Source organism: Pseudopipra pipra, chromosome Z (assembly GCF_036250125.1).
Source record: "Pseudopipra pipra isolate bDixPip1 chromosome Z, bDixPip1.hap1, whole genome shotgun sequence".
Classification (NCBI taxonomy): domain Eukaryota; kingdom Metazoa; phylum Chordata; class Aves; order Passeriformes; family Pipridae; genus Pseudopipra; species Pseudopipra pipra.
Genome location: NC_087581.1, coordinates 1,792,407 through 1,808,335, shown reverse-complemented (window position 1 = coordinate 1,808,335; position 15,929 = coordinate 1,792,407). Strand labels below are relative to the sequence as shown.

At 46.9% G+C, this 15,929-nt stretch overlaps 1 protein-coding gene across 5 annotated transcripts in view; it reads left to right on the top strand.

Moving 5' to 3' along the window:
• The window catches only part of CTIF (cap binding complex dependent translation initiation factor), a 147,520-nt gene that overhangs the window by 21,328 nt on the left and 110,263 nt on the right, over window positions 1–15,929 (top strand). For all 5 annotated transcript variants that reach the window (XM_064642374.1, XM_064642372.1, XM_064642371.1 and 2 more), the window contains exons 2-3: window positions 7,320–7,532; window positions 10,902–10,985. In XM_064642374.1, coding sequence (XP_064498444.1) covers window positions 7,353–7,532; window positions 10,902–10,985 — 264 coding nt within the window. In that variant the 5' untranslated portion in view covers window positions 7,320–7,352. The remainder of the gene's footprint in view (window positions 1–7,319; window positions 7,533–10,901; window positions 10,986–15,929) is intronic.

Below are 15,929 nucleotides of genomic sequence, written 5' to 3'. Positions count from 1 at the left end.
AGTTTATATCTAGAAAGGCTGATGTATTTGCATGTATTGAATTTGTATAAAGATCTGGGAACAAGAGCGTGCCTTGCCATTGTGCTGCAGTCAGAGTGATGCTCCAGCAGTCTCCTTGCCCTGATATTCCATGCAGTAGAGCATCATACCACAAGGTGAGCCCACAAACCCACCTCCACTCACCTCCTGCAGTTCAGACAGTGATTTTCATAGTTTTATGCTGTGTTTTCTTTCCTTTTTCTTAATAATATCCATCACAAGCCAAAGGTAACGTCTTCCCCCCCAGGCAAGAAAGTCCATCTGATGGAAAACCGCTCCAACCTCACGCACAGTTTTGACACACTAAAAGACTTTATGTTTCTAAAGGTGATGTGGCTTTGGTTTTGTTTAAAAAGAGGAAAGAAAAAGATCCACTTCCCAACCACAAAAAATTGCTTATTGCAGGGAAGCAAGCTACATAAAAAATTGTTGTCTGGGTGAGAATGAGGGATTTCTGGCTTTCTGGTTATTCCTCTCCCTTCCTTGCTGGATCACTGTGTCAAAGGGGCTGTTTTGGGTTGGATTCTGCAGCACTTGTTTTGTCTCCTGGCTCTCTCTGTTTTGTCTTTCCCCCATTTATTTCTGTGTTTGTTTTGATGGCTCTGTTTCAATGCACTGTGGCGTTTGCCTGCTGTGTTCCATGCCAGGCTCATGAGTGGCACTGCAACGTGGCAGCTGTTGGGCTCTTGTCCTGTCACTTGGGCTTTTCTGCATCACCAGGTAGCTGAAATCAGACCTGAGACTGGAGGGATGATGAAATATATCAAATGCTCAGCCAGCCATGGATGCATCAGTATCTGAAAAGCCCCAGCAGCAGACGCTGAATGCGGATTTCAAAGGTGTTTACATTTTAATTAGAAAAAGTTCAGATCCAGGATATAATAATTTACATTTCAGCGCTTGATGTTTTATCTGCGTCTGGAAAGGTACCGGTTTTGCAGCAGCAAATCCAAATCGGGCACGTGATGCTTCATGGAGATGCAGCAATACCTGGACGCAGGGAGTCATGGTTCATCTCCATTGCTTTTATTTTCCATAGTAACTGTTCCTGCGGGTTGCTGGATACGAGAGCTGGCTGCCAGCAGCGAAGATGAAACGGCGCGCCTCGTTCTCCGAGATGCTCTTGCCGCTTCGGAAAGACACCTTGCTAATTACTTGTTGTTGGAAATGGGCTGGATTAGGAGGGAGAAAATATTGCTGCGGGAGGAGCTCATTAAAAGGAGATGCTGGGATGGGAGCAGGCTGTGGCCGTGCTGGTAGCCAGGAGATCAACCCCCCAACACAAACGGTCAAAGGTCCTCCTGCCTGTACTGCTGCCAGAGGGTGAGCTGGCGGATATTTCAGGATTTCACCTGACCTGAAGGTGCTGATAAGAGGCAGATAAGAAGTAGAAAGGGTTGTCCTGCACCAGCTGCTCAGCCCTGGTCTGTGTGGTCGAAGCATCCTTCACCTCCCAGATCTGAAGGGGCTGAAGGGACCTCCTTTCCCCTGCATGGTGTGCGCTTCAGCAGTGGCTTTGGGAAGCCTGGCTTGGAGTCTTAGTGGGCAGGCAGTGTGAGGGAGGTGGTGGTGGGGGGTTTGACCATGTGCTGTTCCTGTCAGAGAGGCACCAAGCAGAAGAGGGTATCATCTCACCCTGGATGTCCATCACCACCTGGGCAAGGTGATGTCCAACATCACTGTAGGGAGCAAGGAACAATGGGGTGGGTTTTGGAGCCTGGACAAGAGGTGTGGCAGTTGGTGTTGGTTGCTCACGAGGCAGGATGTGGTGTCTGGTACTGGGCTGGAGCCTTGCTGTGTCTCACTGCCTCGCTGTGTCTCTTCAGTTTGGTTTTACCATCACCCCATGCGGACAAGTAAATCTGGGCTGCTGAGGTACTTCTTGGTTCATGTCCCACGTGTCTCAGAGCAGAAGGGACACGTCACAGCAATATTTAAAATTTATTTGTTATAAACTCCCGAGGGAGAACGAACACAAGAGGGATGATGGAAGTCCTGTCACAAAACACTTTGGAAGGTGGCTGCGTTGGTACGTGAAGAATTTGCACCACAGCTGCCTTTTTTAGGAAGCATCTCTTGTTCCTAGAAAAACCTGGGATGGTAAATCACATGTGGCAAGACAAAGGCTTTCAGGGATCTGTCAGGACAGCTCTGTAGCTCCTCACAGCCTGTCTTTCCAGCAGCTGGCCTGTGATGGCATATCTGAGAGATAAATCTTCTACAGAGGAAAGCTGCTCTGCATTCCTCCTGCCTTGCTTTGGAGTCATGGAGGAATAGAGGACTGGCCTGGGATTTTTTCAGTGTTTAACTGGAGGATAAGTAAGGAAGAGACATGGGTTTCCCAATTAAATGCCTTAAGGGAGTAATTTAAGCTCATATCTAAACAGCTGAGCCCAGGTTGTTGGAAAGATGAGCGGTCACTTGCCCTGCATTGGAATTTGGTGGTGGTTAGAACTTTTGAAAATTGAGATAATAACGTAGTATTAATTGTGAAAAAGCCTGATGCATGAAGTAGTTCTGTCTGAACCATTATTTTAGTATTCTTTCCCAGTCACCTTGTGTGTTAGCATAAAGTGTTAGCTCATGGCAGTATAGTTGTGAGGTAAACTTGTTTCCAGCATTCACTGTCTGGGGGAGAGTGTGAGTGTGGAGTTCCTTTTTTTGTCTTTGAAGGCCACAACCTTCAAAGAAAATTGTCATAGGTGCAAAAGCATTTTAGGCTTTCAGCATCCATCCAAGGGAAGAAAAGAGCTGGCAAAAGCAATCCCTTTTTTTAGTTTCCTTTGCTGATGATCAACCATGTTGGACCCTGGGCAGGAGCCAGGTTTGCAGTTGTTGTCCAGATAGCAGGTCCTAATGTTGGTTTGTCTTGCTGAATTGGAGCAAGAGCTGTCTTGTACTTGGGTCACACCAACCCCCTGCAGCTCCAGGCTGGGACAGAGGGGTTGGAAAACTGGGAAAGGCCCTGTGGGTGCTGGTGGCAGTGGCTGGACACGAGCCCAGGTGTGCCCAGGGGGACAAGAGGCCAGTGGCCCTGGGGCTGTCCCAGCCGTGCTGTGGCAGCAGGGCCAGGGCAGTGCCCTCCCTGTGCTGACACTGCTGAGGCACCTCCAGTGCTGGGGCAGTTCTGGGCCCTCAGACAAGAGAGACATTGAGGGGCTGGAGCGTGTGCAGGGAAGGGAACGGAGCTGGGGAAGGGTCTGGAGCAGCAGGAGGGGCTGAGGGAGCTGGGGGGGCTCATCCTGGAGAAAAGGAGGCTCAGGGGGGACCTTCTGGCTCTGCAACTCCCTGACAGGAGGGGGGAGCCAGGGGGCAGTCGGGCTCTGTTGCCATGGAACAAGGGACAGGATGAGAGGAAACAGCCTCAAGTTGTGCCAGGGGAAGTTTAGATGGGATATTAGGGAAACTTTCTTGACCAAAAGTGTGTTCAGGCATTGGAAGGGTCTGCCCAGGGCAGTGTTGGAGTCCCCATCCCTGGAGGAATTTAAAAGCCATGTGGATGTGGTACTTGGGGACATGGGTCAGTGGTGGCCTTGGCAGTGCTGGGGAATGGTTGGACTCCATGGTCTTGGAGGGCTTTTCCAGACTAAACATTTCTGTGATTCTATGAGAATGCCCCAAATGGGTTACTTCTCCATTGCTTCTCTTCACGTATCAGACTCACCACTTGTTTCCACAAGTCCAACAAGCCCAGAGCAACCTTTGGGAGAAAGGGGATGGACCTAAAATGTCATAAAAAAAATGCTTGTTCTTATTATTTGCTGATGAAGGGTAAAGCTGTATAGTTGCCATAAAAACTGTACAATCCTGCTAGAGCAAGAACCCCATTTAGATCACTCTTAATAACAGTTATTAATAATAATTATACATTACAGTAATGCCGATAATTACTAAGTTATAATAAGCAGTTTGCACATCTATTGACTTCTTCTGCTGATGATTCCTCATTTAATGGTCATAATAATGAGCACAGCATGAGCCCCATAGAATCATGGGATCCTAGAATGGTTTGAGTTGGAAGGGACCTTCAGGGTCATCTAGTTCTAACCCTCTGCCATGGGCAGGGACACCTTCCACTAGACCAGGTTGCTCCAAGCCCCATCAAATGGAAATTTGATGTTGATCTCTATTAATTATCATTAAGGAATGTATCTGGGATCTGGGAATCCTTAGTGCTAAGCCAACACAGATCCAAGGGGTTACCACTCCATGAAGAGCTCTCAAGAACGTTTCTTTGCTCCATGTGGGAAGATACCAACTGCCTTGGTGCTCAAATGTGGGTTTGGGTTTTTCTTTCAAAAGCTCTTTTTTTTGTACATGTTTTGAGGGTGAGGCAAGAGGGGAAACCTGCTTTTGGGCACAGAGGTTTCCTGACTCATGGCACCAGAAGAACAGGAGACCATACAGCTCTCATGTCAGGAAACTGGGGTGGAGAGGGTTGATCTTTTAAATGGGAGAGAAGGTTTAGTGTTAATGGGGAGAGTAAACCTTTGCAGGTGGACTTGAAGTGGTCTGGATCTTGGTGGATGCTTCCCTTCCCAAGATACCTCCTGCCAAGGAGGAAGGGCTTCCAAAGGTGTTCCTTTGAAAGGGCCAGGCGACTTCAAAGAGGAATCATCCTGTAGGACCCAGAAAATGGGCCTCTGTAAATCTTTGATCGTCTTGGTTGTGTTTTCTCAAATGGGTTTTACAGGCACACATCTCACACTTGGTAGATTTAGGTAGAGCCCAGAATTCAGCCCAATCCTCTGAAAAAGCTTCCAGAGGATGGTGGCCAAAACAGTGCTTGTCTGAGCTCTGGGACATCCCTGGGCGGGCTGGTGGCATTGGAGAGGGCAGCTGCATGCAAACTGGTAAAAATCTAAATCTGAAATGGGTGAGAAATGGGTTGGCTGACAGTGCATATTGGCAGCGGCACCGGCACATCGGGATGTCGATCTCTGTGTCATTACAGAATTCACAACAGCTTGGTGCAGACTTAACACGTAAAAATGATTGCAGACTGTGACTGTGTTTTTTTCTTATTGTAAGGATTAGATGACAACCACCTCACTGTCCATGCCTGGACACCTGCACCAAGGGATCTTTGTGTACAGTGATGATCCTGTCTCAGGTGTAGGTGGTAACTCACGACCCTCAGACCTAGGGGAGTTTTCTTCCTGAAAAGTGATGGTTTTCTTTAGAGAGATGTGATGGTATTGCAAGATGACTTGGTCTCAGAGTTTCCTACTAGAGATCCATAAATATCTCAAATATGTGGTTTGTGCTGTTTTGTTGTACCTGGTGACTTCTGACAAACCCACTCCCTTTCAGTTCACCGTCTCTGCTGTTGCTAATCACAAAATGTTGGTTGGACACAGCAGTGAGCACCCCAAAAGTGGAGGCATGCGTTAGCCCTTCCTCTACTTTGTGCTTTATCGTGGGTGTTCAAGGGGGAGCATCCCCAGGGCTGGATTTCCTCCAGTGCCACCTTCAAAAAAAATTAAAATAGGCAAAACAACTTCAGGCCTTGTAATGTGTGGCCCCAAGGGATGCAGGGATAACCTTTGACCCTGCTTGCACCATCCCAAGGGATGCCATGATGCCACCTGTCCTCTACCTCATGTGGTCATTTCTCATGCCATCACTCATGGGAGCCTCCTATTCTCCCAACTCTTTCTTTAGCACTTTCTATTTCATAATTTGTCCCTTCCATTTGGTAATTGGCACTAATTAGCAAAAGGGGTAGAAGCATGCCCTCCTCCAGGGCTCCACACTCTCTGGGGCTCCTCCTTTTTTATTTCTTGACTTATTTCTTTTTTCTTTCTCCTTTTTAATGCGCCACATGATTTTTGTTCAGGAGCTAATGTGTGATATTGATCTACATAATGAGCCTTTTTGACAGTCTGGGCACATTTGGGAATAATTCCTTGAGAAGAAGAAATCCTTAGGCCAGAACTGCTCGTTCTTGGCAGTTTCCAAATGAAGCCACAATTGTTCAGAAGTGACAGATGAGAAAATAGTTCAGGAGCTGGAAATTACATGAGCTGGGAGCAGATTTACTTTTTTTCCCCCTTCCCTTCCGGATGGCATGTGGCTCACTCTGAATTTGCTTAGTAATATTACACTTGTCTCAAAGCAGACTGTAAATACCAGCTCCTGGTGAAGAAGAGGGTGAGGGATGAAGTTGCTGTGTCCTGGGGAGCTCTGTGTCTTCTCCCTCCCCGCTGCAGGGAAGGAGGAATATGAGTCTTACCACAAGAGATTCATCCAAAGCTTAGTTCTTTCCAGACATAGAATCACAGAACATCCTGAGTTGGAAAGGACCCACAGGGATCATCCAGTCCAACTCCTGGCCCTGCACAGGACAACCCCAACAATCCCACTCTCTGTCTGAGAGCGTTGTCCAAACACTCCCTGAGCTGTGTCAGCCTTGGTGCTGTGCCCACTGCCCTGAGGAGCCTGTTCAGTGCCCAGCCACCCTCCAGGGGAAGAACCTTTTCCTGAGATCCAACCTGACCCTGCTCTGACACAACCTCAGGTCATTCCCTTGAGTCCTGTCACTGGTTACAGAGAGCAGAGATCAGCAACATGCCCGGCACAGGTCCAGGAGCGGGTGGTTTCTTTTCTTCCCTGTGTGATTGGCACTGGAGAAACAGGGAGAGGACAAGAGCATCATAAAGGCCCTATGTCTTCTGTAGAGCCACTCTCCTGCAGTGAGAGGTTTTAAAAATAAATTCTGTTGTGCTCTCTGTTTCACCTCCCTGCTGGACCATTTGCAGTCACACCACCGAGTCAGCATAATTTACTGCCACAGTCCTAGAGAAGCTTTTCAGTTATCATCTTCTTCCTACCCCTCCTCCATCATTCACGGCTTCTCACCCTTATCCAGGATATTAAATGTGGACTTATTAAATTAAGCATTTTAGTTTTGGTTTTCTTTCGTGCATGTGTCTGGTGTTTTTCAGCAGTGTGTTTTTTAAGAAGGAAGGCAGGAAATACGTTAGTCGTCCTCAAATGTAGGAATATTACAGAAATGGAACCTTTTTCTTTGCACGCCTGGAAACTCTAAATTTGACCACCTAGGATTACGATAAATGCAGATGTACAGCGAAAAAAAAAAAATAAAAATATCCTTTCCTGTGGTAACCGACGGGCTTTGGCTGTTGGTTGTTTTTTGTTTTGGTTTTTTTTTTAACTTTTCTTGTGATTACTGGGAAATATTCTCCTTACCCTTTTTTTTTTTTTTTTTTTCATTTCGCTCCTTACCATTTTTTTTTTTTTCATTTCGCTTTTTCCAGGCCCGCTCCGTTCTTGGCGTGCCTCCTGAAGGGATGGAGAACTCGTCGGTGGCGTCGGCCTCCTCGGAGGCGGGGAGCAGCCGCTCCCAGGAGATCGAGGAGCTGGAGCGCTTCATCGACAGCTACGTCCTGGAGTACCAGGTCCAGGGGCTGCTGACGGACAAAACGGAGGGGGATGGCGAGAGCGAGAAGACACAGTCCCACGTCTCACAGGTGGGAGAGGGGCTGTGGGGCTTGTGGCTTGGCGTGGGGGTGCGTGTCACGGCTGAAGGAGCTTTTCCGGGTTTTGTACGCGAAGGAGAGTGGGATGGAACGCCGGATGCGGGGCAGCTTGATTGCCTGGTGGTATTTATGGAGATAGATAGATACAGGTACAAATATAGATACAGATATAGGTGTGTATATAGATAGACACATATAGATATATGTGTATATATACACATGTATATACACACATATATATGCATGAATATATATAAAAATACACATATATGTATATGTGTGTGTGTGTTTGTTTATATACATATTTACTTACATATGTGTGTAAGTATATATATATATATATATATATATATATATATTTTTGTGTATATATATTTACTTACTTATATGTATATATGACGTCTCCATCCAGTTGGTAGCGGCCTCCTGATGCTGGGTTTTGGGTTTTCAGGATCTTAGTGGTCTCCTGATACTGGGGTTTGGGTTTTCTGGATCTCAAAGGTGTGTCCCTGGAAGTGTCCAAGGCAAGGTCTGACAGGGCTTGGAGCAACCTGGTCTAGTGGAAGGTGTCCCTGCCCAAGGCAGAGGGGGTGGAATGATGGCCTTTAGTGTCCCTTCCAACCCAAACCATTCCATGATTCAATATGAAGGATCCCATCTTTGTCTGATATCAGCAGCATTTCTCTGATTTGTCTGGGCTGTGCTCAGCTGGAGCTGAGGGTCTGACCCACAGCTCTGGACCTGGTTTGTATTATCTCAGTGTAAAGAAACTGCCAATCAAAGGAACCTTTTCAAGAATAGATTTTGCTGAAGAGGTCTTTTACAATTTGAGGATTGAAGCTGCTGAAAGTGTGAGAAAATAAATTTAAGAATCTAGTGATCCAAAGTAGTACTTCATAGTGCATTTTTTTTAACCCAAGGCTGGAAAATGTCTGTGTTTGAAGTGACACTTTGGAGGGGCTTCATGTCCAACAGGCAAGTGCTGCTTATTAGCATGTCAAGATTGGAAAAAGTTGTGAATTAGAACTAATTTAAAGACAGTTTTACAACCTCTTCCAGCCTGTCCACAGCTCTGCCAATAAGCCTGGGCTCCCTCTGCATCTTGAGGACAAAAATTGCTAATTCTTGTGGCAGCCCATGTACAATTTTTGCATTAAGATCCTTGATTGCAACAACCAAATCCATCTTCCATTTGTGGAAATGGGATTTTAGCTTTCCTTCCTGGCCTGCACTGAAAAAAAAAGGAGGTGCTGGGCTTCTAATGTTAGTTCTGAGAGTGTTCCCTTTCAAGATGGTTAGGTTTTACTTTAAAAGAAAAATTCATAATAATCAAAGATCTGAACGTGGAACCTCTTAATTAAACCACTTTTAGAGGCACCTCAAATGAAGCAGCTAAATGTGATTGTACCCCAGACCATTGGTGTAGGAGTTTAATTAAGATTTGTGTGTGAAGCTTCATCAAAATGTGATATTTTGTATTTTTGGGGCTGTATATCGGACAGAAAGTGAGGATGGGCTTTTACATAAGTCACCTGCATTTATCAAGCCATGTCTCAAAGGATGCGTTAAGGAATTATCGCTTGTCTCTCAAAGATTTTTATTTTTACCACCTTGTATCCCAAATTTGTATGGGAAATAATCAGGAATTTTTATTCCCGATTTTCTCTTCCTGATCACTACTTAGCAAAGCAAGGAATAAACACACACATATCCTGCAGCTGGCTGGAGTAATCCTAGTGGAAGCTATCCTGATAGAAGGTGGCATGTTCCCTCTTAATGAGAGCTAGAGGAAGAAGGATGGGTTTAGGGGAAAGGCATTGGACTGAGACCAAGAAATTTGGTTTTAACTGCAAGGATCTGCCAGCAACTAAATCTTTAATGTTGGGCAAGTTACTTAATCTCTCTGTCGTTTGTTTCCTTATGGCTGCAACAATGTTTTCCCTGCCTGAGAGAGGATAAATCCATTCACCCGTGTGTGAGAGTTGCTCGGATGGTACCACATCCATGGACAACTGCTCTCTGTGCTGGGGGAGGGAAGGGGAGCCACACTGTGCAGTGCTTCATCCTTCACACCACTCCCAGGGGGGAGCTGAACCCATCACCAGTTTAGAGAATCACAAAGTGTGGATGTTTTCAGTCTCGCTCCCACTAGGGAAAAGAGGAGAGTCAGAGAGAAAATACAGTTTTATTTTGGTTGTGGACATAATAATGAGTGAGCTGTACCTCGAGAGAGGCGTGTGGTGGCACTCAAAATTATTAAAGGAGATAGGCACAGGTCTAGCAGGAGGCTCTCAAGAGTGATGGCACCATGAGCCTCCTCAACTGGGTCATCAGAGGTGTCAGGAGACTGATGGGCAGCTCTTTAATGAGGGGAGACTGAGGTCCCTCCATCTGTGATCTAGAACAGGCTCTCTGACAAGGGCAGGAATCATGGGCAGTTCTAGTGGTGACTTATTTTGTGGCTTCATCCATACCTGTCACGGAGCTCTCAGGTTTGTGTGGAATTGACTTCCATTTTCTTGGAGCATTGCCCTTGGTGATGGTGCAAAGTGCTGAGTGTCTTATGGAGCAGCCATGTGGTTCCAAGAAGGACCTCAGAAGTGGGGCTGGTCAGTCTCAATTTTGTTGGGGTAGTGACAAAATGTCTTTAGGATTAAGCAGCATCTCTCATGTTTGTCCAGTGAAAGTTTCTCTTTTTTTAATTTTTTTCCCCCAGTATGATGCTGCCCTTCATTTCTTTTGAGGGGAAAAATGAAACCAAAACCTAACAAATGATCCCAAATTCAATTATTCTGTTGGAGGCACCTTACTATCAAACCTTGGGGGAAGCTGGCCTAAGCAGCTCGTGATCCTCTGTGGCCACATATGGCAATGGCCAAACCTACTGCTTCGAGCCTCATTTTCTGTGTTGTTTAAAAATAAAAACACAGGGTTTTGACAGCTCAGGGCTCATGTCTGTCCCTGAAGCAAACAGAGTTAGGAAAAGCAGAAATTTCCTAACTTCCCGTGGAAGACCTCCATGGAGAAGAGCGATTAAGTCAAGCCTCCCTGTTGTGTACCACCTGAGATTCCAAACGCTGTCTGAGTCTGCAAGGAAGCGTCTGGGATGGGTTTTATTGCAAAGCATCATTTCAGGTGCTTCCCTACGATTTTTCCTGTATCTTCCCTCTATTTTCTGGTGCCGGGTGGAGCGTTTCCAAGCCAAAGCCTTTGGGATCATCCTCAAAAAGGAGGGGGTGCCACGGGCGCACAGCGATGCCCGCGGCTGCACGGTGTTTTCTGTGCACTCTGGACTGACACAGCAGTTTTACCCAGCCTGGCTATTATTTTACACAATCCCCTTTTTTATCCCTTTTGCAGTGGACGGCGGATTGTAGCGAGCAGCTCGATGGCAGCTGTTCCCCATCCCGAGGGAAGGGCTCGTCGTCTCACGAACACAACCAGGTAGGGCTTGTGTTTAGTTCTTTCCTCCCCAGACCTTCTCTTTTATTCCTGCACTGCCTCGTCGTGCAGCACGGAGCCTGTCTGTGCTGCCAGCTTTCCCTCTCCCATGGAAGGGGAGACGTGTCCCTCTGCTTGGCATCTGAAAGCTCATTCCTGCCAAAACCATGGGAGGTGGGCGACGTCCTGATGTGTGGATGGATGCTTTGACCAGGAGCTTATTGCTCTGCAGTAAAGAGGGAAAAATAGAGAGTCTCCCATTTATTCCTGAAGAGCTTCTTGTTGCCACCTGTGTGAGGGATGGATTTGAAGCATCAGAGCTGACTTGGAATTATGAGATGTAGCTGGAGCGAGGGATCTCTGTGTAGCTGGATGTCTTGGTTATGTGCTGCAGCACAAGGATGGTGTTACAGGGAAGAGGATTAAATAGCTGAGAGGGTGAACTGGGAGAAGAAGCAGAACTGCATGTGCTGAGAGGCTGTGTTGGGCGTGCAGTAACAGAAGCCAGGCATGAGTTGGTTTTTGGTGGTTGTATGTGGTGTAAACACCAGTGAAGAGTATTTACCAGGCACTGCTGGAGGTGACTGTCCCTCCTCTACGTGAGCACCCATGTGGGAAAGGGTTGGGAGGGGTAGAGGCATGGGTTTGACCACTGTCACCTGGCTGAGGAGCTGCAGTGTCACCATGAGACCATCAGCTCTGTGAGAGCAGCGTTTGCCCGAGGAGATATGAGACCCAGGTATCTCAGGAAGGGCAAAACAGCATTTCCAGTTGCCCTGGCTGATGGATGTCCCACCTGGAGAAGGGGCTTCAAGCTGGTGGGTTTTGTGTTCTTGCCCTGCTTGGTGTCCTCCAGGTTCATCCCCATAGGTGGGATCCATGAGAAGGAACCTGGGAGCCCCTTGCAGGGTGTACAAGAGGCTGTGCCTTGTGCCTGTCTGAGCAGTGTGTGTCACAACTCTCATTTTGGGCACAGTTTCTTCATACATTGAGCCATGCTGGAACTCCTTGGATTTGGGATGGGGGCTCATGCATCCCCTCCCTGCCACAGGCCTGGATGCAGGGATGCTGGGAGCATCTATACCAACACCTGCACCCAACAAAGACAGGATCTTGTGTAGGAAGGTTGTACTGAATGGAGGCACTGCTTCAGGTGAGCCTCTGAAGGTGCTAGATGGAACTGTGGATTTAATTTGCTATAGCTTTGATCTGCTCCGAAATATTCAGCAGCAGAACCTCATCCAGGCTCCCTCCCAGCATTGCAGACAGATGCTTGATACTCAGCTGGGAGGTTGGCCTTGTCCATCGAGCCTCCTTGGGTGGCTTGGGGTGTTGGCAGGACCACGTGCTTTCCCTGGGGAAGAATCCAATCCTGGTTCTTCACCCATGGGTTCTGTTGGTGTGGGTACCGCAGGAGGATGCAGGAGTCATGCACGAGTGATACTTCTCTGGCATCTTCCATCTGCCTGGTGCTATGGGCTCTTTTGTTTCAACTTACGTGGGTTTTGGGGGGTTTTCTTGCTGGATTTTTTTCTTTTTCCTGGGAATTAAACCTATTTGATCTGCACCAAGACAGAGCTTCTTTTCCACACACAAATACCATTTGCTGATGCCGAAGCTGTTTACCCGGTGTTTGGGCTGTCTCCCAGCCTGCAGCAGAGCTAGTAATTATCTTTCTCCATGTTTGGCTTCCTTTAACTGTGAGTAACAAATTTTCCTTGGCACCAAAGAAGAGCTGGAAGCTATTGTTCTTCTGTCCAGCAAGCATTTCTCTTGCTGCTACTGATATATGAGTGAAATGCTGCTGGTGAGGACCAGGTGCAGTTTATTACCATTTCTGGCTGTTGAGTTTTTGCTAGTAGCTTTCAACGTTTAAAAAAAAAAATCAATCATTAATAAGGTGTTTGTCTTGAATGAAAATTATCAGTCACTCTTCAAACCTCCTAAGGAAGAAGCTGACTAATTATTTCCCAATGGATGTAGGGGGTGGGGTTTTTTTGTTACGGTTTTTTATGGATTTCGAGGGGTTTGGACAGAAAATTGAATTCCTAATTTTCCTATTGTGTTTCCAGCTGATATTTCTGCATTGCTGGTCTTAGTTGAAAAATACTTGGATGTGAGATTTCTGCTGGCTTCAGCTGCTGTGGAAATGTGGGTTATGTGTCGGTGACCGTGATATGCCTCACGTGGTTCTAACCTGGCCATCAGAAAGGGCATTTGTATGGAAATCTAGGTTAGTCCTGGAAATATATGCAGCATCTGGTTCATTTTCTGTGAAGGCAGAGTAGTCCAGGGCTGCATTTTCAAAAGTAATTGGCTTCCTAAAGGTTATAGGGGAGCCTAGAGAGAAGCAGTGCCTGAAAATCCCCCTATACATCCCTAAGTACCTGATACCTTTGAAATTCTTGTCTGTAGGATCCAACAAGTTTAAGACAAACAAAAGGAAGATTTTTTTTTTTAGTGTGCATAGTTATGTACTGTATTTGTATAGACATTTATATTTAGAATGTCTGTATATAAGCGTCTACTGGTTGTTGTATAAATGTGGGGCTGAGAGTGATTTCTGAATAATAGGGATTAAAATTAGGTATCTTGGTGCAGCTTGAAGTCCAGGATATTCCTAAATTACTGTTTTTCTGATGTCATTGGGTATATCTGGGAAAGAGCATCCCAGACTTGTCCTGCTCTTGCACTACTTGGTGAGACATCTGTTAGCAGCTGTGGGAGACTATATGGGTGTCAGTTCCCATAGTCTGGCAACTAAACAGTGGCTTAAAAATGGAGAAAATCCCCCCTGGAAAACCTTTTACTCTGGTCTTTCCAGTCCTCTGGGCAGGTGGCTGTGAGAAGATGGTCTGCTCATGGGGGAATGTCCTGAGATTTATTTTGTGGACTCCTGGTGTGCTGAGAACATCCTGGTCTCACAATTATGTTCAGCTCATCTGTAACCCCTGCTGTGTTTGAGTGATACTCCCCAGAAGCTCTGCTGAGTCTCACTCTGTGTGAGCCTCTAGGGTGGAGACCACTCCATCGAGCTACTTCAGATGTTATCTGAGCACCTTATTCCCTCTACAAATGAGGAAAGTTTAGGTAATGGAACCATTTTAAATCCTTTTACGTTTGGATTTTTTTTTTTCCCCCCAAAAAGACCCAGTGGGAAGATTTTATATAATACTTTATTTGCATTCCCCTTGTGAGGCTGTGGCAAGTAGGAAGCTCTTTGATATATTTCTGAGAGCAATTCATTAAGTAAAAGACTTCTGGTATGGTATGTATTTCAGGAGCCAGCAGAGCTCTTGGTACATGAAAGGCCTGGCAGCAGCTCCATCCCAGGCTCCCCTTGTGTAAAGGTCATTAAGAAAAAACAGGGCAACTCTGCGGGTTTGTCCCATTTCTCCAGGCGGTGGGAGAGGGAGAGCTGCAAATCCTTCTTCCTGGCCAAGTCCAGCCCTTCCCCCACAGTGGCTGTCACCCACCATCACCAAGAAAAAACCCGTGTTGTTGGCAGTAAATGGGACTGGCTTTTATTCTGCTGCTTGTTCGCCTGTGTGTCCATGTCCCACCAAGGGCAGTGGGGACTCAGTGCATGATGTGGGACCTCAGAGGCTTCTCCAGTTGATGGTCATGTTGCCAGTCCACTGTGGAGCAGAGGAGCAGGCAGAGTGTGTGGATCACATCTGGATTATCCTACACCTTGCTCGTAGCACACTTCTTCTGTCCTCCCTGAGGAGCTGGTGGTGGAGGAGATGACTTGGTTTGCCATTTAATAGGAATATTAAACCAGTAGAAACAGAAGCACTCTGGTGGCAGGAGGAGGTTGTGGGTTTCCACTCTTGGGCCTTGATTGAAGTCGATTAGCTGGCTGGAATCATGAGCATCCCAAGGGCTGTGCTATCATAAGATTTCTGACAAGGGCCTGGAGTAACAGGATAAGGGGGTTTGGCTTCACACTGAGAGAGGGAGGAGTTAGGTTGGATATTAGGAAGAAATTCTTGGCTGTGAGGGTGGTGAGGCCCTGGCACAGGTTGCCCAGAGAAGCTGTGGCTGCCCTATCCCTGGGAGTGTCCAAGGCCAGGTTGGACGAGGCTTGGAGCAACCTGGGATAGTGGGAGGTGTCCCTGCCCGTGGAAGGGATTGCAATGAGATATCTTGAAGGTCCTGTCTCTCCATGCCCTAGGCATGTAGTCATGGCTACATGAAAAAGCTGCTATGTTGCCAAAGCAAAGGCAATAGTAGGTGTGGGGGGGATGTGTGAAGGTTGTCTCTTGGGAAACAGCAGTTTTCAAGGCACAGTGTAACTTAGTTTTATGGAGAGTGGAAAAACCAAATTATCCGTGCAAATTTCTCTTGCAATTCCAGAGAATTTTTTTTTAGCAGGCATTAGTGCTGCTTGACTTCCTGGATTCAAACACCAGGAAATCCTCCCTGATGGATGCTGCAGAGGCAGGTGGCAAGGAATCGTGGTCTTGGATGGGTGCCCCCTCACTAGGTCCAGAGTTGGACTGAGGCTCCTGTGATGAGATCTGCTGTCACATAAACTTCTGAAGTCAGCAGGGAAGTTGTCTTACTGGCTTAAATCCACTGACATCAGCAGGCAGCGTGTAATGCCCCAAATCCTTGGCTAACCAGACCAGCTCTGGAAAGTGAGTGGGCTGGCAGGACCTCTGTCAACAGAGATGTAATTCATTTCCTCCTGCTGGTAGACAGCCTGTGTCTGACTCGAGTTGCCCATCCTTGGGTCTAGATCTGAAACAAAAATCGAGAGGGATGATCCCGGGGGCAGTTTGGGGTTTTCCATCTCATTGACATGCTCGTATCATAGCCCAGAGCCAGTCTGTACAATGAATTTGCTTGAGGTTGGCCACCACAATGAAGGCCTGTTGGGACAGGTGGGTGCTGGCAGATGCTGCAGTTGCTGTTGAGTTGTTTCCAAAAAGAAAAAGGGAA